General features: G+C 46.1%; 1 protein-coding gene across 5 annotated transcripts in view; it reads left to right on the top strand.

Annotated features, from left to right (window-relative positions):
* Positions 1-1,124: 1,124 nt before the first annotated feature.
* PCSK5 (proprotein convertase subtilisin/kexin type 5) overlaps positions 1,125-27,660 on the top strand; it is a 455,881-nt gene continuing 429,345 nt past the window's right edge. For 3 of the 5 annotated variants that reach the window (XM_046022867.1, XM_046022871.1, XM_046022869.1), the window contains exon 1: positions 1,126-1,812. In XM_046022867.1, coding sequence (XP_045878823.1) covers positions 1,621-1,812 — 192 coding nt within the window. In that variant the 5' untranslated portion in view covers positions 1,126-1,620. Of the gene's footprint in view, positions 1,813-27,660 lie in introns of all 5 variants that reach the window. The other 2 variants (XR_006820794.1, XM_046022868.1) reach the window with 1 other exon arrangement.

Raw genomic sequence — 27,660 nt, 5'->3', positions numbered from 1 at the left:
GGGGATTGGTTAATTAATCTCAGATACATTTATCCAGTGCTTAAGAAGAAAGATGTTGGTGAGGGTGGGAAAAGGAGGGGGGGAAAGGAGGTGGGTGGGAGTTAGGGGTATGATAAATACTTGAAGCCAGTTGAGCTATTTACATAAAGCATACATTTCCTTTTCACTAGAAATCATCCTGTGCCATCAAAAGAGGCAGGGAGGTTGTTCAGCAGAAACAGGGTTAATCCAAGCTCACTCCTGCCCACTTAAGTCACAGCGCTGGAGAGAGCCCTGGAGCCAACGCGGGCCCATATTTCATCTGAACTTCCTCTGTGGTCCTTTTTATATTGAAGTCTCTCACTGTTAGAGGGCCGCGCTTGGAAAAGTTGGAAAAACTTTTGCCTCCGTGGAGAAAAAGCCGCCCTCATCAGACTCAGTGGAACGAATGAATGAAGTTATTCCCTTGGCCCAATGTCTCCATCCACTTTCATACCAAATATTCATAGAAACATCTTTGCTCAATTCCGAGACTGGGATTTTACTCTCCCGTGGCGTTGCCTCATATCAGATGCACAGATTTCGAAAGTCAGCAGGCAACAGACTAGGCTTGGGAGGCACCGGGGTTGGCTTTCAAGAGTCGATGCTCCTTACGGTCCTGTGTGGTAGCTTCTCCCGGGAGCAGAGCCTGTAAAATAAACAGTTGCTGAAAAGCATGAAGAATTAACGAAGTGAAAAGCTCGGGTTATTTGTTCGGCAGTTGGCACGCAAGTGACCTTCCTAAATACTTCGTTGTTTAAGGAGGTTCAGAGCTAGGATGAATGAATCCTGGGGCGCTTGACTCGCACCAACAAGCAGATCTCCTAAGTCTTTCAGGAAGGGGCGGTAAATCGATTCAAATCCAAGGAGGAAAGAAGAGAACGGGGCAGAGCGGCGACACCGGGAGCTCTGCTCCCAGCCCTTCGGAAAAGACTGGCTTTTGCAGCCTGGACCCTTGGAGGTTCCAGCCCGGAGAATCCGGCGGCGCTAGGACCTGGTTGGTGCCTGGCTGCGGCCGTTCTCCGTCGGGCGGAGGAGGGAGAGGAGGAGGGGGCTGTGGGAGAGGAGGGGTGTTAGGGGGGCGGGGGGAGTCATTTATGCAGAGCAGGCGCTGCTGCCATTGCCACTCACACTCCCCGCGCGCCGCTCGGAGCCGGAGGGAGCGCAGGGAGCGAGCTAGCGAGCGCTCGGAGCCCAGGCCAGCAGAGGGGGCGCACGGCCGCTATCTGCACCGCCGCCTCCGCCGCGCTCCGGGTCCCGGGGAGGAGCGAGGGAGAGTCGAGAGCCCAGCCGGCGAGACCTAACTGCGGGAGGGCGCCCGCCCCACTCCGCCGCCTCCTGCGCGCGAGCCGGGGAGCCCCCGCCGATCGCCCCGCGGGCCTGAGGGCAGGGAGAACAGGTCCCCGCAGCCCCAGGGATGGTCTAGGAGCCGGCGAGAGGCTCGCCTTCTGTTCCCAGCCGGGGCTCGCCGCCTGCTGCGGATCGGCCAGGGGCTGCCGGGGTCTGCGCGCCGGGCGGGCCCAGGCCGGAGAAGTTAGTTGTGCGCGCCGCTCGAGCGCGGAGTCCGCGAGCGAGCGAGGGAGGCGGAGAGGCGCCGGGGCCATGGGCTGGGGGAGCCGCTGGGGCTGCCCGGGACGCCTGGACCTGCTGTGCGTGCTGGCGCTGCTCGGGGGCTGCCTGCTCCCCGTTTGCCGGACGCGAGTCTACACCAACCACTGGGCAGTCAAAATCGCCGGCGGCTTCGCGGAGGCCAACCGCATCGCCAGCAAGTACGGATTCATCAACATAGGACAGGTAACGGCAGGCTGGCCCGGCCCTCGGCCCTGAAGCTGCGTGGGCTGGGGGGAGGCCCCCGCGACCTCGCGCTTCTTGCCCCCTCCTTGTCAACCCCCTTCCCCCTCTTCCAGATGTGCTGTTGCAGCTGTTGCCCTAACTCCTGCGCGATTTTTTTCTCTTTCATACACACACGCACACACTCCCCAAAGTTACCGGGGGTGGTTTTGTTTACTTGGTTTTTTTGTTTGGTTGGTTTTTGTTTTGGTTTTTTTGCAAGCCACAAGGGACAGGTAGGGTCTCTGGAAAACTCCGGAGTGTGCATTTCCTGGTGGTGGTTTCAGACCCGACCGGATCTTTTGAGCTGCGAAGTCGGGGAGCACTGGTAGCCTGAGCCCTTTCGGGGGGTGGGGAGGGGTGAGCGCGCTCCTTGCGGTTCCTGAGAGCCAGGGTGAGGAGAAGGCGAGGAAGGGAAAGGCTTTCCTGCTCAGACCTGAATTTAGCCCAGAAAATAGTTTGCTGCTCTTGGGGAAGAGAACCGCTGGGCTCGGGAAGCGCGGGAGGATCGGAGACTGGAGCGGGGACTGGAGGAGGGAGGCGGAGGGAGGGGAAGAGAGGGCCCGACCCGGCGTGAGCGCAGATCTGGGGAGAGACCTCCTGGCTTCCTGGTCTCTCTCAGGGGATCCGTGTGGGGGGCTCTCAGATCCGGGTCAAAAAAGAAAGTGGGAAACTTCCAAGGCCCGCTAATTGGGTTCTGCTCTGGGGGAACTGCAAGCCTCCCCGCGGATAGGAACGTGCGGGGCCCAGAGGTGGCGCCGTGGGGCGAGAGTTGGACCAGCCGCAGGGCGCGGGGTTTTTGCGGGGTGCCGCTCCCGGGCTTTCGGCAGGGCTGCCCGGCTGGGGAACAATGAATTCAATGGGATTATGAGTGTGATTGGAAGAGCAACAGATTTGGTGGTCCTTCCGAGCTAAACGGTGTTGGCTTCCCGGCTCTGCTTCCTGCAAGAAATGGGAGTGGAGAGGGCTGCGTACCCGGGTCCCAGAAAGTGACGCGATCACCCCCCACCAGCTCCGTACCCACACCCTTTTCACTCATTTCTCTAGGCTTGGCTGGAGGACGGGACCCTGGCCAGACCTTGGCATGACTCTGCCTGGGGGGTGGAAGGCGAGGGTGATGGGGCACCTTCGCAGCCGACCGGCTCTGGAGACAGCTCCGGGTGCACGTGCCCTGCGTGCTCTGCCAGGGCGAAGGGAGAGGAGGGTGCTGCTCGTGCCCCGGGGCCAAGAGGGCACAGACGGGTTCTGATGCCATCTCGCTCCTTGGCCAGGAACCAGAGCCCTGGAGCACTGGGACCCTCGGCTGCCTGGCGTATGCAGCACTGAGCCTGGAGGCTGGGCTGCCGTCACTACATCTGGAAGGAGATAGGGAGCGCTGGAGGGTTCAATGGAGCAGGAGCCTGAGGTTTGGGGCTTTTGGGGTCCAGAGGGAGGACGGGTTCCTGAGAAGCCAGCCCTGTGGAGGGCTGAAACCAGGGCAGGGGGCAAGGTCCTTATCTACCCCCACCACGCCCCCTACACACACACACTCGCCTGCGCGCACACACACACACACACCACCTGAGGTCTGTATCTCTCTCTTGCTCTCTCTCTCTCTCTCTCTCTCTCACACACACACACACACGCACACACACACACACCCTGAGGTCTGTATCTCTCTCTTGCTCTCTCTCTCTCTCTCTCTCTCTCACACACACACACACACACACCCTGAGGTCTGTATCTCTCTCTTGCTCTCTCTCTCTCTCTCTCTCTCTCTCTCTCACACACACACACACACACACGCACACACACACACACCCTGAGGTCTGTATCTCACAGCCAGATCTTGTTGCCGGAGTGCCAGTCCTCTTCAGCAGAGTTCATCCTGATGGTTTGTTAGGATTCTCCTAGCTTCTTACTTCATCAGAAGAAAATAGAGTCTCTTCATCCTTTTACAGGAGCTTCAAGTTGGGTGCTGGGTTGTGCCCCTGGTCTGGAACTGGTAACCCTAACAACGAATGTAGTCTCGTTAATAATCTTTCTAGAGAGGCATCTCTCAGGTTCAGTGAACAGGGAGCATCTCCCATATATAAGACATAATTAGAAAATAAGGTCTTGAATATACACTTTTTTTTTTTTTTTTTTGGTAATGGGCAAAATGAGCATTTGGGGTGGCTGTTCCCCAACATCCAAGACCCTGGAGAAGTTGACCCACACAGGATCACCCAGCTAGATGGTGGCAAAACCATGATTCAGACCTAGGACTGTCAGGCCCCGGCCTCCTCCTGCATGAATCCCCCTTTTCGGGTATCCCCCCAGCCCATAGGAGGAAGGAGGCACAAAGCAACAGCTCCAATCCCCTGACTTCTGATTTAGTGACTCAGTAGATGGGGCGCAAACATTCAGTTTTAATTCACAGAGACTTAGTTCAAACAGACCTGTACTTGGTGACTCTAAGAAGCTTCATGACTAGCAAGTGCAGAAGTACCTGTTTCTTGATGAACTCATTCAATAGAACTTGGATGTTGCAGAACCCGGCAGAGTGAGGGAGGAGGTTCTGTCCCTGAATCCACTTCGAACAAGCAGACACTGTAGGGTCCCGTAACTTCACCGGACTGTGTTTTCAGGGGGCCTTCTAATGAAGAGCCGTGGCTTTTTATCTAAAAAGTAATGCAAAGAAACTTCCCATGCAGATGACCCCGAACACTATTTATTGTGGTTTTTACAAGGTCAATGAAGAAATTTAGTGCTTTCAAAGGTTACGGAGGACCCTTGAACTTATGCCATAACCAGTGTAAAAAGGTCAGCAAGTCTTACAGCGTGAAGCATTTGCTCTATAGATCAAAGGGGAGTAAACCTCTGCTAAGTCTTCGGGGCACAAATTGAGTTCACACCTGCTCTATCGATACACTGTAAGGGCCAAACAAATATCTTATTCTTCCTTTACTGTTCTGACCTTTTAACCCTTTAAACATCCTCTTGTTAACCTTTCTTTCCATCAGTAAACCCACTGAAGTTCCATCAAGGCCAGTGACTTATTTGCAAACGTCTCTGGAATGTTCTCCTGGTTTTACCCATTTGGGCTTGGGGGTTCCCACCTCACGGGTCACAAATTGGGACTGAGACCTCCTATTGTGACCGATGTCATTCATTATCTTGGTGGTGTAAATTAAAAGCTTTAGTGTAATCTTTCAGGGGGTAAGGTAGTGAATTTTTGACCACCGTAAAGGAACAGTTCTTACTACTCAGAATTTCTGTGTGATGTTTTCTGTAGCAGCTTAGCACTTAGAACGACCAGAGATAAAATGTCTGGCCTTGAGATTTCTACAGGAAAAGAATAGGTGTGCCTCTTGTGCTCATGAAAAATAGAATATGTGGAGTAACTCGAGGGCAAACAAGCAAACAGGTGAGAAGGGCTCACTCCACTTCCTGGAAGGGAAGAAGAATGAGGCTTATCTGGTTGGCTACAGAGATAGCATTGGGAGGTTTTCCACCTGACGTTAGTACTTGGGAATGGTGATGCCTTGAAAATTTGAAATGATGTCATAATCAGTATAGTTGTTGTCATCACATTGGTGCGTATCAAGTTTTGCTCGGTGATCGATCTGCTAGAATACCCTGCCTTTCTTCCCTCCCAGACCCCAGCTGCCAGCCCTCCTAGGCTCCAGTAGGCCCTGCCTGTTGGCCTCACACAGAGGGAAGGCAGGCCTTGGTCCCCCCTCCCAGTCGGCTGATCTGACTCTTTGAACTAGCAACGTCATGGACAGAGGGTAGCGATGACAGAAAGGAAAGAAGACCTGACATCAAATGAATTGTGAACCTTTGTGTGGACTAACTCTACCAACCACGGGGCTTAATTTCTGGTTATTTGAACTCAGGGGGAAGGTCTGTCATAAAGGTTGTTTGCAGTGGGCAAGAGCTGTTTATCCTTCTGTGAATTGCGTACAATCCTGGATCCCAAGCTGAGATTAGCAGTCGTGAAAAGCTCTCCTCAAACTTTGTAACTTACCTTAAGCAAGATTCTAGAAGGATAAAGCCAGATGCAAGCAATACTGGGGAAATATTTTACCTGGAGTTCCCACTGGAAGCAGAGACTTGGAAACTCCAGGAATGCCCCTTGCAAGGTCTTTGAAAGCAGGAAAGTCTGTGAACTTAATGGAGCCCCTGTTCCTCCATCTGTAAAAAGATGACTCTGTAGACTGTAGGCTGAGTTGACTAGTTAGGCTTGCAGCAAAAGGTTTGTTGAATCTGAGTCTGAAATCAGTGAGACTCAAACTTTATTTAGGTAGGGCGAAAAGAAGACATTTTTTAAAAATGGGAGATGCAAAATGTGACGATCAGGAAAATAAATTTTTAATGGCCGAGTAAAAAGAGCTAAATCAGAGCTTTGTAGACAGGGAAAATGGTTTTCCATTTCAACTAACAATATAAAATGCTTAAAAAATAGTTTCTGTTGGACTCTAAACAATTCTGGCTGATTTCCCATGGCGGTGCCTTCCTCTCTGGTTGATCCTTTTTGTAGCCCATTAAATATTATAGGATAAGCTCGCTGGAGATGGAAGACAGGGGAGAAAAATATCTGAAGACTGATTGTTTTAGAAAGCACGTTACTTTGGTGCATTATGTGAGATGGTATTTGAATTTGCATTTTACTTCTGAATGTAGTTTGTAGGAGGAAAGTTAGAAGCAGCGTTTCCCAGAGACCTTTAGCAGGAAGAGCTTTGTCCAGAGCTCTGCGGAAGGCCTGCCACTCTGCTGTTTAATTCTGACCTGCGGGTAACATGGGATGATTGAAATGTTGGTAAACAGCGGCCAGTGGGTTCTGGGTGCATACGGATGGCATTGCAAGCAGGGACACGGCCCGCCTGCCGGGCCGAATGGGAGCGGACCATGCTCCCCCTAGTTGAATTTTTAGGCACATGGTAAACAGCCAGAGAAATTGAGGTGGGAATCCAGCTGGCTTTGCGCGGGGCGGCCCTTCACACCCAAGAACCTCAGCCCTGACCTTGGCTAGCAGCTATCAGATGCTTCGTTCTCATGAGCAGGAGAACCTTTACTGGAGAAAAAAAAAATAGCAATTCAGAGAGCTTGGCCCGATGATGGTGGTTCTGTTGCATTAACCTCATAGGCCAGGAATGGCTCCTATGTGGCCCTTGGGATTTTCAGGATCTATTGGAAATGAAAAACTGCATTTTTGTGCACCCAAAGGCAGCTGAATTTGCCTTATCACTGTCTTTCATGAGCTGCTATCCAGAGGTCCTAACCTTAAAGGTCAGCCAGAGAAGCAGGGTAGTGTGCTGGGAAAATGGCCAGCCACGTCTGACTCTTTGGTTAAGGGAGGGAGTCCTGACCCAGAAAGCTCCCCTGGGCAGGGAGGGGTATTCGCCCTGTCTGTTCCAGTTATGTGAAGCAGTGTCTGGGTTTTTCCCGGAGGCTGAAGTATCTCCAGGCATCGCGGTGCCTTGGGACTTTATCACTTGGCTAATTCAGGTTGGAATCAATGATAGAGAAGGCTTTGGCTTCCTGGATGGGAAAAACGAATGCTTACAGACCTTCATGCATGCAAAAAGATAGTATGCAGCTATCTGGACACGTGTATATCCATATATATATGTATATATCTTAATTTTTATTTTTACCAAAGTAAATGTGCACATCACTAGAATGGAATTGCTCCTGTGGTATGTGTCCAGGTTTAACACATTAGATGTCCACATCTAAAGGTAGCGAGAAAGGACAATCAGTGCCCATAAACTCTTCACTGTGGGTTAATCCCTGCAGGGCAATGAGTTCAGGAAGAAAACATGAGTGGGAGTCAGCAAGTTGGAGGGCTCTTTCTCTCATTAACCAACTCGACCCTCATTGCCTCCTTTTTCAAAGAGGGGACCCTGACCCTAATACCTGCTCTAGCCACCTGGCGGGGTTGCTGAGAGATCACGTGCCTAATAAGGAACACGAATATATAAAGGAGATAAGACTAGGAAGCATCACGTAGTCTGTAGGGGCTCTAAGGAGATGCAGAAGCTGCTCGAAGGAAAGTAAGAGCTTGTCGTGGTTAATGCAGGGCTCTGTAAGTGGAGTGACTGGTGATTTTCTAGATTGTTGTGCTTGCCCCTGGGGATCTAGTGGGGGCTGCAAGGAGATGGGCTCAGTGTCGGTCCTGAGCCTCCCTTGAAAGGACAGTGATAAAGTGATAGCTGTACTTTATCCCTGAGAGCCATGGACAGAGGTATAGGGCTGGGAAGAACAGACGAGAAATTCAGCCCGCTAAGGTCCTCCATCTCTAGGTTGGGCAGCTTTGTCTATAAGGCACAGACAGCATGGAAGACGCAGAAAAGTCAAAACACGGTCTTTTTTCATTGAAGTATAATTAGCATACGATGTCCTAGTTGTTTCAGATTTACAACATGTTGATCCAACAGTTCTGTCCGGTGGTCAGCGGTCCCCCTGATAAGTGTGGTCACAGTCCGTCAGCATACGACGTTATTGCAATATTACTGACTATATTCCCCGTGCTATCCTTTTTGCATTTGACTCAGATGTGAGTACGCATGGAGAAGTAATGGAAAATAAAATTGAAATATAGAAATATGGGAATACAGATGGGACTCTCGTAGGTGCCAGTGTTGAAAACCCAATCTCCTACTGCTGAAATAATACTAATAAACAATCAGATAAGGAAACAGGGACTGTTGGTTTGAACAGATCTGCATGCCATTAGGTGTGGTTCTGAAAACAGCAGCTGAACCCTGGGTGCAGACAGGCCTTACCTGATGTGGGCTTTCTTCACGGCAAAACCTATCCCGACCTAAACTGGCATTAATTAGGGCATCAATTTGTTGTTGTTGTTGCAGAAATACATTAATGAGTTTGTTTATGAGAATGGTGTCCTTGAGGCCGGTGGAGGCGTATATAATATACTTATGGACCCCGTTGTACATGTCTCACCTGGAGAGTTCTGAATTCTGAAACATTCCAGATCCAAGAGTTTTTAAAGATTTATTTATTTATTTTGACAGACAGATTACAAGTAGGCAGAGAGGCAGGCAGAGAGGGAGAAAGGAGGAAGCAGGCTCTCTGCCGAGCAGAAAGCCCGATGCGGGGCTCGATCCCAGGACCCTGAGATCATGACCTGAGCCGAAGGCAGAGGTTTTAACCCACTGAGCCACCCAGGCGCCCCCAGATCCAAGAGTTTTTAAAAGGTGCTCATGAGTCTGTCCAGCTGAAAGTCCAGAGGTAGTGCTGATACCCTACTCTCATACAGGCCCTTTCCCCAAAGACAGCAAAGCTCCTACAATTCTTACGATCTCCCTTACCCGCCGTTGAAATTAACCCTGAAGAAGACTCCAGTTCTTCGTGACAGGGTCATCTCTCTACTCAGAGACCACTGGCTTTGTCCACGGGGATGGCCATATGGGGGTGGGTCACTTTGGGTCATGTGTTCACCCTTGAAGTGAGGGAGATGTTGACCACTGATGGGAGGGACAGTTCCCCAAGGGAAAAGGGGGATGCTTTTGCTGGGGAATAAGGGAAAGCGGATGCAGGATGTGAAAACTTCTCCTATACATCGGGTTCTATAAGGCTTTAAATGCTTACGCCAGGGAGTTTCAAGTTCATCACGTAGGATAAAGAGTTGGGTTGAAATTCCCTGAGAAGAGGCAACAACCTGCCACCTCAACCAACATGGGAGTCCACCGTGTAATATGTGAGACATTCTGTGCTTTCCAGGAAGCAGGACATTTTTACTCACAGCTGTCATTCAGTGGAGGACGGATATGAGTGGGGTTCCAGGCCGCACGTATCGGCAAAGGCTGTTGGTCATGACTCAGAAGCTGGCAATTGGAAGAGAACAGCCTTGGATCCTTGCAGGGTCGGACCCAGTATGGCTCGGGAACTAAGCAGAAGTGGAGGGTGAGGTGGAGGGAGAAGGTGAAGGTAACTATCAAGTTGATGGCCACGGGACCCGGAGGACTCATTTATGGGGTCGAGGCGGTCTGCAGGAGCACTCAAAGGATGGGTTCAAGCTCAATGTCGTTGTTCCAGAGAAGGGCACGCAGGTAGAATGGGATTGCTAAGGGATACAGCATGAGGAGTGGAGGGTCAAGGGGGCGGCAGACAGAACTTTATGGGAATGTCTCCTCTTAGGGGTAAAGGGATATTGAGGGTCATGGAGTCCCCAAAAGTACAGCCCAGAAGCCACGAGAACAGGTGTTCCCTTTCTAGGCTGTGCACTAGTGGGAAGAGCTATAGAGAGAATCTGGCCTATGGGAACTGAAAAGTGATTTAAACATTTGGTGATGAGGAGGTTAACTTGATCTTGGTGCTAGAGCTTGGTTGAATGATGAGGGGGAACTTGAGGATGTGGGACAGGAGAGGAAATGAGTATAGAAGTTTCTTATTACATCTGCCTCGATACCTGTGTTCTTGCCCTGTCTCTGTCTCATGGATGCCCTGGGGTAGCTAGGTCACAGGTCTAGAACCGGAAGGGTTTGAGTCCTAACACTGCTGCTTCCAAGCTGGGAGACCGTAGGCAAGTGCCTTAAGCTCTTTGTGCCTCAGTTTGCTCATGTGTGAAAAAGATCCGATAGTATTTCCGTCATAGAATCGTTGAGAGGATGAGCTAAAAGCAGCTGACCGTAGTGCCCCGCACATGCTACACGCTCAGTGGCTGTCCCTTATTATATCTTGCTTTTTGTTCTTAACCAAGTGATGCTCAGTCTCCGTATATGGTTTCATCCTGTTGTTCTCACTTAACATTATATTGTGAGCCTTTCCCGGTTACTAAATAATTTTAGACAAATTTTAATGGCGCCATAGTTGAAGGTATCCTACCATGCCTCCTGTTTTTCCTGGGATGGTCCTGGCTTATGCATTTACCTCCATTAAGTCTTTTCTAATATCCCCTTTTCCTTTCAGACATGTCTGAGTTTGGAAGAGAAATGATATGGTTACCCTAAGTGTATGCATATTTGTGTGTGTGCGTGCATGTGTGTGTGTAATTGCACATCGTTTCACTAGCTGGGAGCTGGAGCCATGCCCCAGTCCCGTTTGTGTCCCTAGCACCTAGCGGGGTGTGCACTTGGGATAGGAAGGGCCATGCAGGGAGCAATAGGTTTGGAAGGCAGGAGGAGCTCTCCCTGGTGCCTGGAGACTAAGGAGGACTGCAGGGTGAGTGGAAGACGCAGGGGAGTTACTAGTGAACAAAGGAAGCAATCTGTACTGTTCTGTGCTTTTGTCTCTAAGGCTAAGAAGCCTGAGATTGGGAAAGGACGGAACAGGGAATAAGCATTTACCAGGGGGAGGGAGAAGGGAGGAGATCGGCGGGAAGCTACGGGTGGGAGTACCGGGGACAGAGTCGAAGGGCTCTTGGGTAGGAGGGGGACACCTTTGACATGATGCAGCGCAGTGTCCGGGCTTTGAGCAGGGCGGAGGGGAAGAAATAGGCTGGTGACTCAAAGGAGTGGAGTGGGTGTAGGCGCTGTGAGTACAAAGTCAAAATGGAGGGCCAGTTGGACCAGAGTGGCAGAAGTGGAAACCTGGGATGGAGGCATCCCAGAGGGGGTGTGTGTGTGTGTGTGTGTGTGTGTGTGTGTGTGTGTGTGTGTGCGCTTTTTTTCTCTTTTGGTAAGCTCCAGGATGGAGCTGCTCTGCGTCATGCTAAGGTCCCAGGTGTGGACATGCTGGTGAGCCGATCAGGTAGAGAACAGGTGAAGGCCACTGGGTTAGACAGAATCAAGAGAGCATGAGGCTGGGATATTGGAAGGCTTATCAGTTTGCGTAAGATGAGGATTCCAAGTCATCTTGCAGGCATACTCCCGGGGCAGGGAGGGAAACATGAGGTTTGCCCCACACTGCAATTCTCCCTGGATAAATTTAGGTATTATCTCTACTTTACCCATCTGCGTGCTATTATTTACACTGGAGGTCCTGTATCAACTTAAGGGATAAAAGACAGACACCTGGGTGATTGCTTTCAACTCCCAAATGAGTCTTCCTGTATTTGATTTTAAAACTGAAGATTGCATTGAACATCGACTATAGAGGGAAGAGTGTCAACAGAGAATGTGAAGCCAGAAGTAATGTTTAAGGATAATTTTAAGATGGTATATACTTGGTTACATTTTATGTTTGCCTCTGCCTTAAGTTGTCATGTAGCCCACTTCCGTTACAATAAATAATTATACCTATAACTTATTCACATGTCAAGGATTCTGCCCTTTTAATATATAGAGTATAATGAAGCTGTGTTCTGAACATGTCTTTTATTTATTCTTAGCCCACACTTTATTGCCCTATAGGAGTAGACATATATTTTTAAATATGTGTTCTAAAAATTATTTGTAGATTGCTCTATGTAGTATTAGATTAATCTTGTTTGGATTCTTATATAACCTGGTCATTAATTTAGGGTTAGCGTCACAAAGGAAGCATTACATTTCTATTTAAATCCATGCATTATCTAAGAGGTTAACTCTGTCTTGGAAAGATCACAGTGTGGGTCCCATACCAGCAATGGAACTAGTTAAGGTTTATTAAAACCAAGTCCTTTCCGTATATATGAGATATATATCTATATTTGTACTAAGTACTTAAGGTCTGATATTTTTGCAATAAGGGCTTAAGGTCTGGTATTTCTCTACTCTGAGAAGCTCTTCCAGCTGTACAAATATCCCAGTTCCCTCCATGTCACCGTTCCCAGGCTTGTACCTTGTTTTTACTAGTTGATGTTTCTCAACCAAAATAAAACTGGGCAGTGCTCACTAGCTCAAATGCAGTGCGGGGAGGGAGACCTTCCAGCGCCTTTAATCTTGTAAGCAGATATCCAGAACTATAAGTTTAGAAGTTTACTGCATACTAATTGGCCTGTTGTACTTACTTGCGTTTAATTAATATCTTTTTTTCCCCCCTGTGTGTATGCAACCCCATTCATCAACGTCAGAGTTTTCCAAGAGAAAACTGAATTGTAGGCTGCTTAGGATTTATTACAGCCTAGTTCTCAGCAAGTCCTTTTTTCTTTCCTTTTGGTTTTCCTTTTCTTTTTCTCTTTTCTTTCCTTTTCCTTTTTTTTTTTTTTTTTTTTAAACTCTGGGGCATCTTTCTCTTTGGTTAGTGTTCCTGAGCCAATTTGCCAAATGCTACATTCCTTGAATTATCGTAGGATGATGTCATTGCTTGTGGGATGGTTGGACACTGCTCTGAGAACCAGTAAGCGAAACCCAAGACAGAAGACAGGTGACTTGCATCTCCCTCTAGGTTCTATCCTGCCACTAACTTTTATGCTTATGAGCTGGTCTGAGGCTTTCTCTGTCTTAAAGAATTGGTTTTATCTGTGGCTTTATTTAAAAAATTGTTATTGAAGGACACACCTGAGGAAGTGAAAAGGCAGACCACACAATGGGAGAAAATATTTGCAAACCATTCTTTATAAGTGAGTTCGATCCAGAAGATGTGCTCGGTAATAAAAAGACAAATAGCCCAATTAAAAAATGGGCATGAAGGATCTGAATGAACATTTGTCCCCAGAACATCTACAAATGGGCAATAAGCACATGAACTGTATATAACATCAGGGAAACGCAAATCAAAACCACAGTGAGATACTAGTTTATACTCAGATGGCCGTGACAGATAATCACAAGTGTGGGCAAGGATGTAAAGCCATCAGAACCCTTGTACATGCTGGTAGAAACATAAAGTGGTAGAATCACTGTTGCAAAACAGTCTAGCGGTTCCTCAAAAGGTCAAACGTAGAGTTACCATGTGACCCAGCAATTCCACTCCTAGCTATATACCCCAAAGAAGTGAAAACATTTGTTTCAACAAAAACACCCCCAAGTGGAAACAACCCAGATTCTATCAACTGATGAATGGTTAAACAAAATAAACAGAATTTTATTTTGCAGTAGAAACAAATGAGGTCCTGATCCATGCTATAATATGGATGAACCTTGAAAGCACTATGCTACGTGAAAAGGGCCAGTCATAAAAGGCCACAGACAATGGGGTTCTGTTTTTATGAAATGTCCAGAATAGGCAAATCCAGAGAGATGGAAGGTGTGTTAGTGATCCCATCGGGCTGGAAGGCTTGATGGGGATAGGGTAAGGGGGGGGGTATGGGGTTTCTTTTGGGGCTGAGAAAAAATGTTCTAAAATGAGTTGTGGTCATTTTCACACAACTGAAAATAACAAAAACGTTGGTCAGTGAATTTTAAATAGGCGAAATCTGTAGTCTGTGAAATAGGTCTGGATATAGCTGTTAAAGATAGTTGCGGAGTGCCTGTTGCTTATCACCCAATCTGAGAAGAACGGTGTTGCTGTATTTGCCATTGATAAAGTACCTGCTCATGGGGCAGTTATGGGAAAGTGGAAGGAGACAAGCTATAAGCCAGTGATGAAGTGAGTAGAACAGTATCAATTATGGTAAGTGTTGTTGGAAAGCAAAACGCAATGGTAGGGGTGGTGAGGCGTTCTGTAGACCTGGCTGGTCAGGGAGGCTCAATGGGGAGGAGACTCTTGAGGCAGAGACCTGAATATTAAGAAGGAACCAGCTACATGGAAGTCTGGGTTGGGGTCCTGTCCCTGCAGAGGAGATAGCCAGGGCCAACGCTCCTAAGGAACAGAAAGCTGCTAATATCAGGAGAGTCTTGTTAACAAGTGGTTGAGCTCGAGGTTGGAGAGAATGATCTTGAAGCTTATTTTGGGGTTGCCGTGTCCCCGTTGGGAAGCCACCAGTAGCTCCCGTTTCCTGCTGTGTTCAGTTTTCTTCTTGGGGCTTTTCAAGGCCTCTACCCACTTGTCCTGAGATCCTTTTTCTATCATCTTTCTTGTTCTGTCCCTTGATACAGCCAACCTGGACTTCCCAGCATTCCCCAGGTATTATGCTCAATGCTTTCCTGTTTCTGTGCCAGTCTTTCCACCTGGAATATTCACCTGACCTCCTTGCTCTTCTGGAAATCCTATCTCCTCTTCTTGTTCTCTCTCTCTCTTTTTAAAAGATTTTATTTATTTATTAGGTAGGGCGTGTACAAGAAGGCAGAACAGCAGGCAGAGGGGGAGAGAGAAGCAGCTCCCTGCTGAGCTGAGAACCCCATGCAGGACCGGATCCCAGAACCCTGGGATCACAACCTGAGCCAAAGGCAGACATTTACCAACTGAGCCACCCAGGTGCTCCAGCAACCCAGGTGCCCCAGTCCAAGAGGAAGGCATGTCTCCATGTCATCTCTCTTTTTTTTTTTTTTTAAGATTTTATTTATTTATTTGACAGACAAAGATCACAAGTAGGCATAGAGACAGGCAGAGAGAGAGGAGGAGGAAGCAGGCTCCCTGACAAGCAGAGAGCCCGATGTGGGGCTCGATCCCAGGACCCTGAGATCATGACCCGAGCTGAAGTCTTCCTTTGTTATACCTTGCTCTGAAAGTATAGGTAAAAATGCAGATAGAGTTTGCCCAAAATTCTCTTAGGGAATTTAGTACAGTTTTTCTTTCTTTTCCCCCTCCACTCTTTTGGGGGATTTAATTATTATTCTGTATCATGCCAAGTGGTCTCATTCTATATAAATAATCATTAAATATCAGTTGACTCCTGAAATATTTTATAGACATGCAATGCATATAAAGTGAAAAATAAATCTGAACTGGAGAAAAATTACAAAAGAATTCTAGCCAGTCAATAAAGATGGCTCACAGCGTATGGTATAATCTAGGAAGGACGATGAGTAGAGAGCGGTGATCTAGGATTGATGAGTCATTTGTGTGTGGATTCTAAAGTGCCGGGCTTCCTGGGAACCACCCTAAACCTTATCTTTAAGGGTTTCAGACTCTAGCACCATTAGCCAGGTCATTGCTTGTGACTTTGACTTCTGTGAAGATTCTTGGTGTGAGAATCAGAGTACACAGTGTGACATTGTCCACTCAGAGCTAGGTCTCAGATCGTCCTACGACTGCTTCTCCATGGATTCCAGGGAACCTCGAGAACCCTGCCAGCTGTGAATCATGTTCCTGGAGGTGGCAATTGAAGTCCTGGGTCTCTTGAACAGAGAGAACAGCCCAGAAATTTCCCCCAGGGAAAAAAGGTCTGTCATTAAGAGGCCATTTCAGATTGCAGGCAAACTTTACTTACTGTTCATGTGGAATCGGTGAGCAGTAGCAAAATAGGCAGATTTGGTGCATAGGAACGTCCTAAAGCTCAGGATAATGTAAGCAGTAGAATCTTGTGATGGCCGACGGCTCATGGCTGGGCTCACCTGGATGGGCCATTTTGAAGGACCAAAATGCCGAAGCGAAATTGGCATGGGAGATCTCAGGCTCTGGGACAAACAGACATAAAATTAAGCCCTGCAGCTTAGTCCTTAAGGAGTGGCTTCAGAAATATCCTTGAAGGTAGGAAGTAAGCTCAAGACAAATAGAGCAAATATCCATTGGGAATTAATCCCATTGTAAAAGGAACACTCCCTTGTTTGGATGACATGGCCAGATGCCAGTCTCTCCATCGAGATGGGTCTCCCTTTCTGACCTTTTCACTCTGATAAGATCTAAGCCTCAAATGACCGGTCCCTCAGGCCTTCACAGAGGGAAAGGTGAGTTGTATTTTCTGGGTCAGATGAAAGGGAAATAGGAAGGTGCAGTGTTCTCATGCTGTATACAGTTCTAGGGTGGCACTCTTCTCTCCTCCCAGTTGGGATAGTCTTCTGTAGCTGGGACCCTTGTTACTTCTTGTTGGTACTATTGCACCAGTCCTACCCTGTCCCCATTGTCTTGTCCTTCAAAGCTTGCCACAATTGGCAGAGTCATTTTCTTAGCACCCAATCTGGTCAAAAAGACTACTTCTCCCTCTTCTTCCTTCTCCTCCTCCCCTATTCGAAACATAATTCAACCTGAACACTTCGCCATTCTTTGCACATGCACTGCCACGCCCTACTCTTCTGCCCTAACTCATGTCATTCCTGCTGCCTGGCCATCCTCATGGGCAGTGCTCGCTCTGCAAAGCCCTTCCCAGATGGAATCAACTGCAGTAAAAATGCCTGTGGCTAAAACCTGCTTCTTTTAAATGCTCACTGAAATTTACTTGCCGCTTTCCCCTGGCATTTGACAGATTTAGATTGTACTCACTGTGTTTACGTGAGCGTGCGTGTGCATGCGCTAGATAGCCATCTCCTTAAAGACAGGATTTTCCCCCCTAGTTTATCTTTGTTTTGCATATGGCGCCTAGAAGAGCGCATGCTACTGTTAAAACACCCTCAGAAAAATATTCTGAAATGGATAGATGGCTGTGAGTAAATAAAGGGGGAGAATAAATCGGAAGTGTAGCATAGCAGACATGAGTATGGTCCACTGGATATTTCTGCCGCTCCTCCTAGCCGTGGGATAGGATTGCACTTCCCTATTTTTGGTGTCAAGGCAAGGCAGGGGTGTGTGTCATCTCTGCTGGCCAACATCGAAATGTTGGAAATGGGAGCAGACGTGACATGTTTCCCTTCTTTAACAGCGTCTGCATGATTTGCTGTGATCTGCAAAGCTCCAGGTTGTGGATGCCCCATTAGCCAAGGGCCCTTATGGGATCTGATGAACAGCACTCCGTCAGTGCCCGATGGACATGTAATATGAACCTGAAACAAGCCTTTGTTGTTTTAAGTCACTGAGATGCATGGGTTCATTTGTTCCGTGCTGCGGAACCTTGCCCGCTCCAACTAAGGCAAAAATACAATAGGTTTTCTCCTTAGCCTTGCACACAGCATGGGCTACTATGGAGGAAGGAAAAAAGATAAAGTGACCGTCCGGATAAGAACCCTGTGACTCTCTGGGAAGACCTCAGTGGTCTCGTCTACATGTTCTTCATTATACGAGTGATAATTAGATGGGCTCAAAAAAAAAAATCAGAAGCCAGCTATTGGGCTTTTCCAAATGTATGTGTGTGCTTCTGTTGCTTAGAGATTTGCACTTTCAGAAAGAAACCCTAAAGGTACCGAGCTTAATTGCACCGGGTTGCTTCTGTCTGGCCTCGCCAGCTCTCTGGATGAAACTCGTTCCGTGGGTTCAGATGTCCTGGAAGGCTCTTTCGAAAACGGAGGGTTTGTTCTTTTCCAAGAAGACAGGAACTTTGCCTGTTACCGTTCGTGTTTAATCTTTCCCCGTGACATGAAAACAATGTGCTGCCTTTGTAGCTCAATGATTGTTTGATAGGGAACGTGCTTTCTGCTGGCCGGTTGCACTTGCTTCTGCCTTCTTGGGGGGCCACACTGTGCCTTCCGAATTCTGACACCCACTGCTTAGGAGTCCCCTTAAATTTGCCTCCCCGTTCTGCTGGCCGGGACGCCTCAGTTGTCAGAGAACTGGCCTCACCAACGTGGGTATCTCTGAGCTTCCTGATTACGTGATGTGGACACAGCGGGGAACACCTGAGATTTAAAATGCTATGGCCCGAATTTTCCAACTGTTGAAACGAATCCAAAACAGCAGATTTTTCTTCTTTGGCAGGACAGAATTGAAGCACCGTGCAGCGATTCGGTTCGCCGATTTGCGAGCTGTTCAAAATCAGAATAACTTACGACGAGGAGAGTAAGGGCTGCGTAACGTGAAAAATAGTCTCAAGGTCACGTGGTTGTGCGGTCTCAGACAAGTTAAGCCCCATGACACTAGGATGATTTTGAATGTATTTGAAACACCACATGTGACCACGTGACTTTTTTTTTTTTTTTTAATTTTTGCTCAAGTAGTCTGCTACCAAAGTAGTCAGAATCTGAATTCGTTCACTCCACCTTGGAAGAGACCAAGGTTATCATGAGCCCAGAAGGTCCTTCTTCTCCTGCCTTCTAATCTCTCAGCGATGGAGGTCATCCCTGGCATTCACTTCCTTCACTTGTCATTGTTCCTTTGCCATCAGTCTGTCTTTTAACACTCACTTGCAAATATTTCAGAATATCCTCACTATGCTAAGTACTCGTCTAAGCCCTGGAGATGTAGCTGGGCACAAAAACCTTTACTTGTTGGAATTTCAATACTCCTAGGAGAAGTGCAGTCATATGTGAGCTTGCAAATGGACTGGTAGGTTCAGCTGCTGGGTCAGCCAGAGCCTGGCTGGCCTTAGATGACTTCACTCCCATTCCCGGTGACTGGTGCTGGTTGCTGGCTTGGATGGGGGGGCTGGTAACTGGCCATGTGCCTCCCATTATTCATTCCAGGCTGGCTTGGGCTACTTCTTCCCATGGAGACAAGTAGGTCCCCCAGTAGCCAGAGAGGGAGAATCCTTACAGTGTGAGCCCTTTGAAAATTTCTGCCTGCGTCTTCTATACTGCCATCCCGGAAGTCAAAACAAGCCACGTGACCGAGCTGAGCTTCAAGAGGTGGAGAGTTAAACTTCACTCCTTCACAGGGAGAGATGCAAAGAATGTGGCCATATTTTGCAATCCACCCCAGGGAGATTGTTGATAAACAGCTGAAAAGAAAAGCACAAGTATGTCCATTGGCAGCAAGTGCTGTGGACAGAAAGCAGAGAAGGGGGAATGTCTGGACATTCCCCCCCCCCCCCCCCCCCAGTTATAAACAGAATGCCTAGGGAAGGTTTTCATGGAGAAGGTGATGTAAGAAGGTGATGTGAGGAAGGAGCCAGAAAGGTAGCAGGTGGACTGGGGAGGTCCTGGGGTGGGGGGTGGGCTGGAGAGCAGAGATAGATCCTATAGATTGCTGCTTCTCACATCTTAATGTGCATGGAAGTCCCTTGGGAATCTTGTTAAAAACGCGGATTCTGATGTAGTAAGTCTGCGATGGCCGCCGAGGTTCTGTGCTTCTAAAGGGCTCTTGTCATTCCTCACGGCTGCTGCCCCTGGCCCGAGGACCACACTTGGAGGACCGAGCCTGCAGGTTTTTGCAGACCAAGCATAGTAAGCGGTAGGTTTTCTCTGAGGGGATAGGAAGGCTGTCGGACAGTTTCCAGCAGAGCTCTGACCCGTTCTCTACTAGGCGGCAGAAGGAAATGTTTACATCCGGACAGTGCTGGGAGATGGAGATGTCATGCAGCCCAGTGTGAAGGAGAACATTGTCTGAATTTAGCTTGCTATAGGTTCAGTCATCTGAATGTCCTTCCCTCTCCAGGGCTGCGTCCTGACACTCCGTTGGTTAGTAAGCAAGAGCTCTATCTCCGGACGCCTCTTACCCTATCCTACTCCCATACCAGATCTGTTCTAGAACGAACGGGCTCTGTCTCCTTACAGTCACCCAAATTCTGATCACTGGAGCCATTCTTACTTGGCCTTTTCTTTCCCTGATTCTCAACCCTGTGACTGTGGTTCTCATTTGCTGGCCACACATTCTGGTCACCTGGGAGCCTTCGCTGATCTGTAACTGGCCTTATGTGGGGTCTGGACATCCGTATTCTTCAGTATGCAGCCAAGGGTTGAGAGCAACTCCTGGGCTCACTTCTTCCTGGGCACCTGACACATTGGCGGATCCCCCCCCCCCCCTCAGGGCCTCTCTTTCCCTCAGAGATCCATTCTCTACCTACCCTCCCCCCCACCGCCGCTGCCCCCCGCCCCAACCCCCCACTCTGGCCTCAGCCTTGGGTTTTCTCATTACCATCAAAACATGTGAAACATTAGCCCATTTCCAACCTCATTGCATTTTGATGATCCTGGCCTCACTGCTCAGGGTTTGTTTAATTACAGTCTATGTGTGTTCAGAGAGGGGGATGATCTTTGTATAGACAGACACACATATACGTAGTTTCCACATGGAGTGCCCATTTTTGTGCCTTTTTTTTTTTTTTTTTTTTTTTTTTCATATAATGGCTCTCAAAGGCAATGGGCACATCACAGACCTTTCAGTGAACTCTAGGATCTTACCCAGGGAACAGGATCCCAGGAACATCGGCCAGAAGATCATTTGGCTTCAGGTTTGATGTTTACAAAATAACCCCCAATGAGCTTATACATACAGTTTTGTGCTCTTGTTGAATTGAAATACAATGTCCATTTAAAAACTTCCATCTCGTGTCTCATTACGGCACTGTTCATGGGAAGTATACTCCTAATGAATGTGCATTGCACGTTCTAAAACTGTCCGGTGAATTGCATAGTTAGATTTTTGTATTAAGTAAATATGCTGCATATTTTAGCATTTTCTTTATCTTATAATACAACAGGCAGCTCAAAATATGGAAGTGGCCCAGGGTCTATCTTAGCCTTTGAGAGGTCCTTCTGAAACCCAATGGGATTCCTGAGAATGCTTTTTCCCTCCCCTTTGAATTCAGTAGGTGTATATGTCTTCTTTGAAGGTCCTGCTTGTTCTTTAATGACTTCATTTTCTAATCAGAGTAGGAAATAAGGAAAAATGAAAGGCACTGCAAAATATTATCTGTAAATTGTATCACAAACTCGCTGTATCATCATGTACCCAGAATGACTTGTATGTGCATCATTAACTTGTAACAGATTTAAACTAATTATTAACTCAACCAGATGGGTTTACTTGAGTGTTATCATAAAGGGCTTTGTGATGTGAGAGGATGGCAAAGTTCCATAAAATTTATTGCTTGAATCTTGCTGGATCCAGTGTTCCCCTAAGGCACTGCCTTTGTCCCCACATCACCATATCCTATCTGATTATTCCTTATAGTTGGGACAGAAGTGTGTGTGAGGGGCATAGGGAGTGTATTAATTAATGGTAATTTGTCTTGAAGGAAATGCCACTCCAACATTCTGTGGCTTGAGAGGGGACCGAATAATGTCCCCTAAAAACTGTAAATGCCCCTTCCGTAGTGAGAACCATTGGATTGTAGAATTGTGGGCAGGTGTTACGTCATGCCTCACTCCCTCCCCCTTATAAAGAGGAAGGAAACTGAAACCCAAAGAGAAGAGGCTTGGATAAGCAGGGCACTTGGTGTTTAGCCGACCGGAGTTCTAGTGTCTTTAAGCTCCAGTTATAAAAGTGACCCCGTGAGAGTTGCCTTATTCATTACGTAGAGAAGGTTTTCTAGTCATCTCGATCTTTTGTAGGACGTATACATATTTCTTTAAATGATTATTGCTAAAATTTTTTATATTTATCAGGGACTCTAAGAGAGAGAGGGAGAGAGGCATGTGGGAAAATTTTGTTAAGGGAATTAGAATATATATGTACATGGTGTATGAATAAATAAGCCGATTTGGGAGTCACTCTTTTTTTTTCTCTAGGTCTGTGAAAATCTGACTATTAAACCCTTTTTATTAAACTGCCTTGAAGGGAAGTATTAACTATTTTTTCATGCCTTCGATACAGCAAAATGTCAATTTTACTATTGTGGCTGTTGAGTAGGAAGGGAGATGATTGATCTAATGGTTAAACTAAAGCATGAACGTTCTCAGTGGGTCCCCAGAACCAGAGAACTCTTTGCTGAGGGAAGTCAGAAGGCTCATTTGGGGAAAGGTACATGTAGTAATCACTTTTGCAAGTAGGAATATGGCCAGCTTATAATGGGGGTGCCTTTACCCGTGACTGCTGGCTAAACTCGGTGTTCCTTGGCTGATCTTGACTGCCTTACGGGATTTTATTAAACTGTGCAATGAGGGGTAAATTGCTTCATCCATCGTGGTGAGCATATAAGTTCCTTTTATAGATCTCTGGAAGTTATGCAGTAACAAAAACAACAGAATACAGACGTGCCAGCCTATCTAGTGCAGCCATGGTAAGAATTGAAATTAACACGATACATTTGAAATGGGAGTAAATGCTTGTGGCCACCCAGAACCATTCTCCACCCTGAGTCTTTATCACTTTAGTTTATTGGGGCTTTAAACCTATTTCACAACTTAGCTACAGAATGTTGCCATGTTGGAACTAAGAGGGAGGAAAACCGTGAAGCTCTGTTCTTCTTCTAAATTGCCTGCATCTGTTTGAGGGATACAAATGGAGCAATCAGGCAATATCCAGTGTTTGGAATATTAAAATAATTCATGGATTAATTTTCAGTCCTTTAGAAGCCTCAGATAGAAGCTGAATATATATTAAATACACTTTTTCTTCATTTATCCAGATATGAGGTATTTGTCCAGATAAGTGTATGTCTTCAGTTGCTGCAAAAATCTGTAAACATTGCAATGATTCTTTCGGCAAAACACCGTATTGGGTTTATCTTTTATGTCAACAGTAAGTACTTAGGAATGATAGAAGAGAGATAACTTAAAACTCAATCTACTGCACCGAGTACATTTTCTTAAACATCACTTCTACCTTTCTGTTTTATGGATGCAAACATTTACTTGGTAGGCATAATGGTTATTTAAACTCGCTTTTTGGGTTTATTGGACATATATTTAAGACCCAGCAGGCTGCTGAGATAAAGGTCAATGGACGTTTTATGGTAAGAAAAAAAAATTAAAAGCTTGGCACATTAGCCAGACTCAGGGATTGTTGAGATAAAGATATTAATCCTAAAATTAATCAGGTTGGTGTTGAACCTTTAATAAAAATTGAAAATATGACTCCTAGCACAAATTATGATATTCTTTCAACTACTTGGGTTTGGTATAGAATAGTGAAAATGGCACTGAGCTTGGCATCACAAAAACCTGGTTTCCATCGCTTGCCTGTAGTAAAAAGTTGGGTAAATCCCTGAATTTAGCTGGGTCTCTTTTGTATTGTTTGGAAAATGAGGATAGTAATTCTAATTTCACAGTTTTCATTCACGTACTCACTCATTCATTTTGTAAGTGCTTATTGGGCCCACTGTGTGCCAAGCACTGTGATGGGTGTGGGCAATATTGCAATATTTTAAAAGTTAGTAAAGAAATAAGCAGCTTGACCAGAGAGAGAGAGAAATTGGGAAAGTCACTCCGTAGGGAGCGCAGAGAAGACTTTTTCTGATGAACTGTTGTTGGAGCTAAGATCTAAAAGGCAAGAAAGGATTAGACAATAGGAGATTGGAAAAAAGGGAATCCCAGGGAGATGGGGTAGCAAGTGCAAATGTCCTGAGGCTAGGTAGGAGAAGGCTAATGAATGAAGAGGAGGTGTTAGGAAATGGTGCTAGAAAGGTCGACAGGAGGCAGATCTGATAGCTCCTCATGGGCCAAACAAGGGCATTTTTTTATTTTACTATGAAAGTAACAAGAAGTAACTGGCCAGTTTTACCAAGGGGTATGACCTTATCTCAGTTACCCATATAAAACGATGTACGGAGAAGTACTTTAAAGATGGAAACAGCACGTGAATATAAGCAATTAGTTGTTACTTGGGATGGAATGAGGCAAAAACACGTGACCCAGTGAATTATTTATCCTGTTTACCAGGTTGTAAAATTCTTCAAGTGGGCAGTGGGATTAAAGCATGCAGCTAATCCAAAACACCAGCATTCTTTGTTACATGTTTCAGGGCCAAGTGCGTGTGTGGAGGTGAGAGGCAGTAGATCTACCCTGGTAGTATTTTGCTTAAGGCAGTGTTCAGATTTTGTTGCCTGTGCCCCGTGCGTCAACTGAAGAACTAGATGTCAACTGAGAACAAACATCATAGGAAATATTTTACCCCGAGGTGATTGAAAGGCTGGATGGTCTGTGTATGCAAAATTAGGAATTTGTAGTTTTTGAATATCATGGACAGATAGTGTTAATAAAAGAGGACTCGCAAGAGGAGATGTTGACAATTTAATGGAAATAAAGCCTTGTTTTGTAAACAGAGCGTATCTGTGGATATAATTGTGGCCATATTGGGGACAACTTTATCCTCCTCTCTGTGCTGGATGAGCCTTCAATCAGACGGCTGAAAATAACATTTTGCTACAAAGACATCCATGGAGATAGCAAAACCCTTTTCTTGAGGAGAAAGAAAGACCTGATCTTTGTGCCTGAGACATGTATTGAAAATTTAGAAATTGTTATTGATCTTCCTGTTTGGAAAGCAGAAGCTAAGGAGTTAGAGTCCATGTAAAGCAGAATATGGCAGGACCTAATGGTTATCGTAGGACAACTTTTAATTTTTAATAGTTATAATTATTAGCATGTATATCACCTGTGAAATTTTAGTTCCAAAACTTTACTCACTTGGTTCTGAAATGAACTGATCTATCACAGATAACTACACCTCTCTTAGTGCTGTGAACATTATTAATGTTTTTAATTATCTCCCAGAATTGAGGTTGGATAAAATTCTACTTAAAATCCAGTTTTATTATAAACTGAAATTGGGCTCCTCACATTTTAAAAGGGTGAAATCTAGAATTAACCCCCTTTTTAACTATAGAGGTTGTGCGGGCTTGTGGAAGGCTAGGTTTGGCTTCATCTTGACTGCGCATGTCAAGAGAGACAACAGTGTGCTCATGTCCTATTTTAAATGTTGCTTCATCATTAGGGGCCCCTGGGTGGCTCAGTAGGTTGTACCTCTGACTCTTGATTTTTGCTCTGCTCATGATCTCAAGATGGTGAGATCGAGCCCCACGTCAGGCTCTATGCTCAGCATGGAGTCTGCTTGAGGATTCTCTCTCCCTCCCCATCCCTCCCCCCACTAGCACATGCACAAGTGCTCTCTCTCTAAATAAATAATAAAATCTTTAATAAAAAATGTTGCTTCATCAGTCATGCATGGTGCCCATTTCCTCGTCTCTTCCTCTTGAGTTGCTTGAACAGGGCGATGACTGGATTCTGCTTCATGTTGGGATGGGGCACGTCAGTCTGCCCTTGTACTAGGTTTACAGGTGACACCAGTCCTGCTGGTTTGATGCTTCGAGTCCCAGAGCCGCACTTGGAGAATCACTGATTCATAGATTTTTGCTGACTTTCCAACCATGTGTTTTAAGGGTGTGGTTAACAGCGCTTCGGAGACCCTGAGCCATTTATGTGTCCTTATCTTTGTTTCAAAATCGCCAGCCATATTTTCAGAGGTTACAGCCGTTCATTTAGCACAGTCCGTCATGTTCTGCTGTGACTGAGTTCGTCGTGTTAGTGGAAAGCAGTACTTGACTAAGAAATGTCAAAATACTTCATCCCTTTGATAAAGCTTTGTATCTCTGAATGATTCTCAGGGTTGCTGTGTGCGTTGTATAATTCCAAGTGTGGAAATGGTTGCTATAGTTTTAGGAAAGCCTCTCAACTGAGGAAAGTGATGTTTAATTTTCTGAGGAACTTCCATACTGTTTTCCACAGTGATTGCACCAATTTACATTCCCACCAAGAGCGCACAAAGGTTCCCTTTTCTCCATATTCTTCTAACACGTGTTATTTCTTGTGCCTTTGATACAATGCATTCTGACTGGTATGGGGTGATCTCTCATGGTGGTTTTGATTTGCATTTCCCTGATGATGAGTGATGACGAACTCCTTTCCAGGTGTCTGTTGGCCATCTGTATGTCTTCTTTGGAAAGAATGTGTGTTCGGGTCCTCTACCCATTTTTTAAATTGGATTGTTTTTTTGGTGTTGAGCTGTATAAGTCCTTTATTTTGGCTATTAGCCCCTTATCAGATACATCATTTGCAAGTTCAGTAGGTTGCCTTTTTGTTTTGTGGAGGGTTTCCTTCACTGAGCAAAAGCTTTTTATTTTGATGTAATCCCGATAGTTTATTTTTGCTTTTGTTTCCTTTGCCTGAGGAGACATATCCAGAAATATGTCGCTAAAACTGATGTCTAAGAGATTACTGCCTATGTTTTCTTTTAGTAGTTTTATGGCTTCAGGTCTTTAATCCATATTGAGTTTATTTTTGTGTCTGGTGTAAGAAAGTGGTCCAATTCCATTCTTTTGCGTGTGGCTGTCTAGTTCTCCCAGCACCATTTGTTGAAAGGAGACTGTCTTTTCCCCCTTGTATGTTCTCACTTCCTTTATCATAGGTTAATTGACCATAGAGTTGTGGGTTTATTTCTGGGATCTCTGTTATTTTCCATTGATCTGTGTGTCTTTCGAGCCAGCACCATACTGTGTTGATTTGTAGTATGTCCTGAAATCTGGGATAGTGACACTTCCTAGTAAGTTTGTTTTGTTGTCTTTTTTGTTTTGTTTTTTTTTTCAATTGAGGATGACAAAGCCATCAAGTGTCCTGAATACACTTAGGCTCCATCACACACGTCTTGAATGCTCACAGCTTTTACACCCAGAATCTTCCCTTTTTTTTTTTTTTAAAGATTTTATTTGACACAGAGAGATCACAAGTAGGCAGAGAGGCAGGCAGAGAGAGAGAGAGGGAAGCAGGCTCCCTGCTGAGCAGAGAGCCCGATGCAGGACTCGATCCCAGGACTCTGAGATCATGACCTGAGCTGAAGGCAGCAGCTTAACCCACTGAGCCACCCAGGCGCCCCCAGAATCTTCCCTTTTAAGAGTAAAATATATCCTTTAAAATGCTGTAAAGCTCAAAATAGACTCTATTTACCAATATGATAAAATGTTAGGATTTCTAAATCTTGTTATACTAAATTCATTTTTCCAGTTTTTTTGAAGGTGAGGAGGGCTTTTAAAATAATTAAAGAAATGAATTAAAAGAGCAAAGCATGCCACTTACACTAGGACTAAAGTGAAATTAGAGATTTTTCTCGTTTAAATGTATTTTAATTAATTAGATAGGAATATCTGAATGGGGAGGGCCAAACTCAGAGTAAATTGTTCTGTTACTGCGGAATGTGATGACTGGGTTAGAACAGTGATTCTTCACCTTGGTTTGTATTAGAATGACCTAGCAAGCTCTTTAAAAAAAATACTAATACCCTGGCCTTAATTCAGACACTTAAGTCAGAAGCTCTGGGATGGGTGTGGAGGGAACAAACATGAGTATTTTATTGAGGGCTCATATAATTCCAATGTATGGCCGGAGTTGAGAGTCATTGTATCTAAAGAGACGATTTACCATTCCAGGAGTAATTCCAGAAACGTTTCCACCTATCAAAATACGT

This window comes from Meles meles, chromosome 11, assembly GCF_922984935.1.
Source record: "Meles meles chromosome 11, mMelMel3.1 paternal haplotype, whole genome shotgun sequence".
NCBI lineage: Eukaryota > Metazoa > Chordata > Mammalia > Carnivora > Mustelidae > Meles > Meles meles.
Note: the sequence above shows the minus strand (reverse complement) of the source record. Positions and strands in the feature narration are given on the sequence as shown.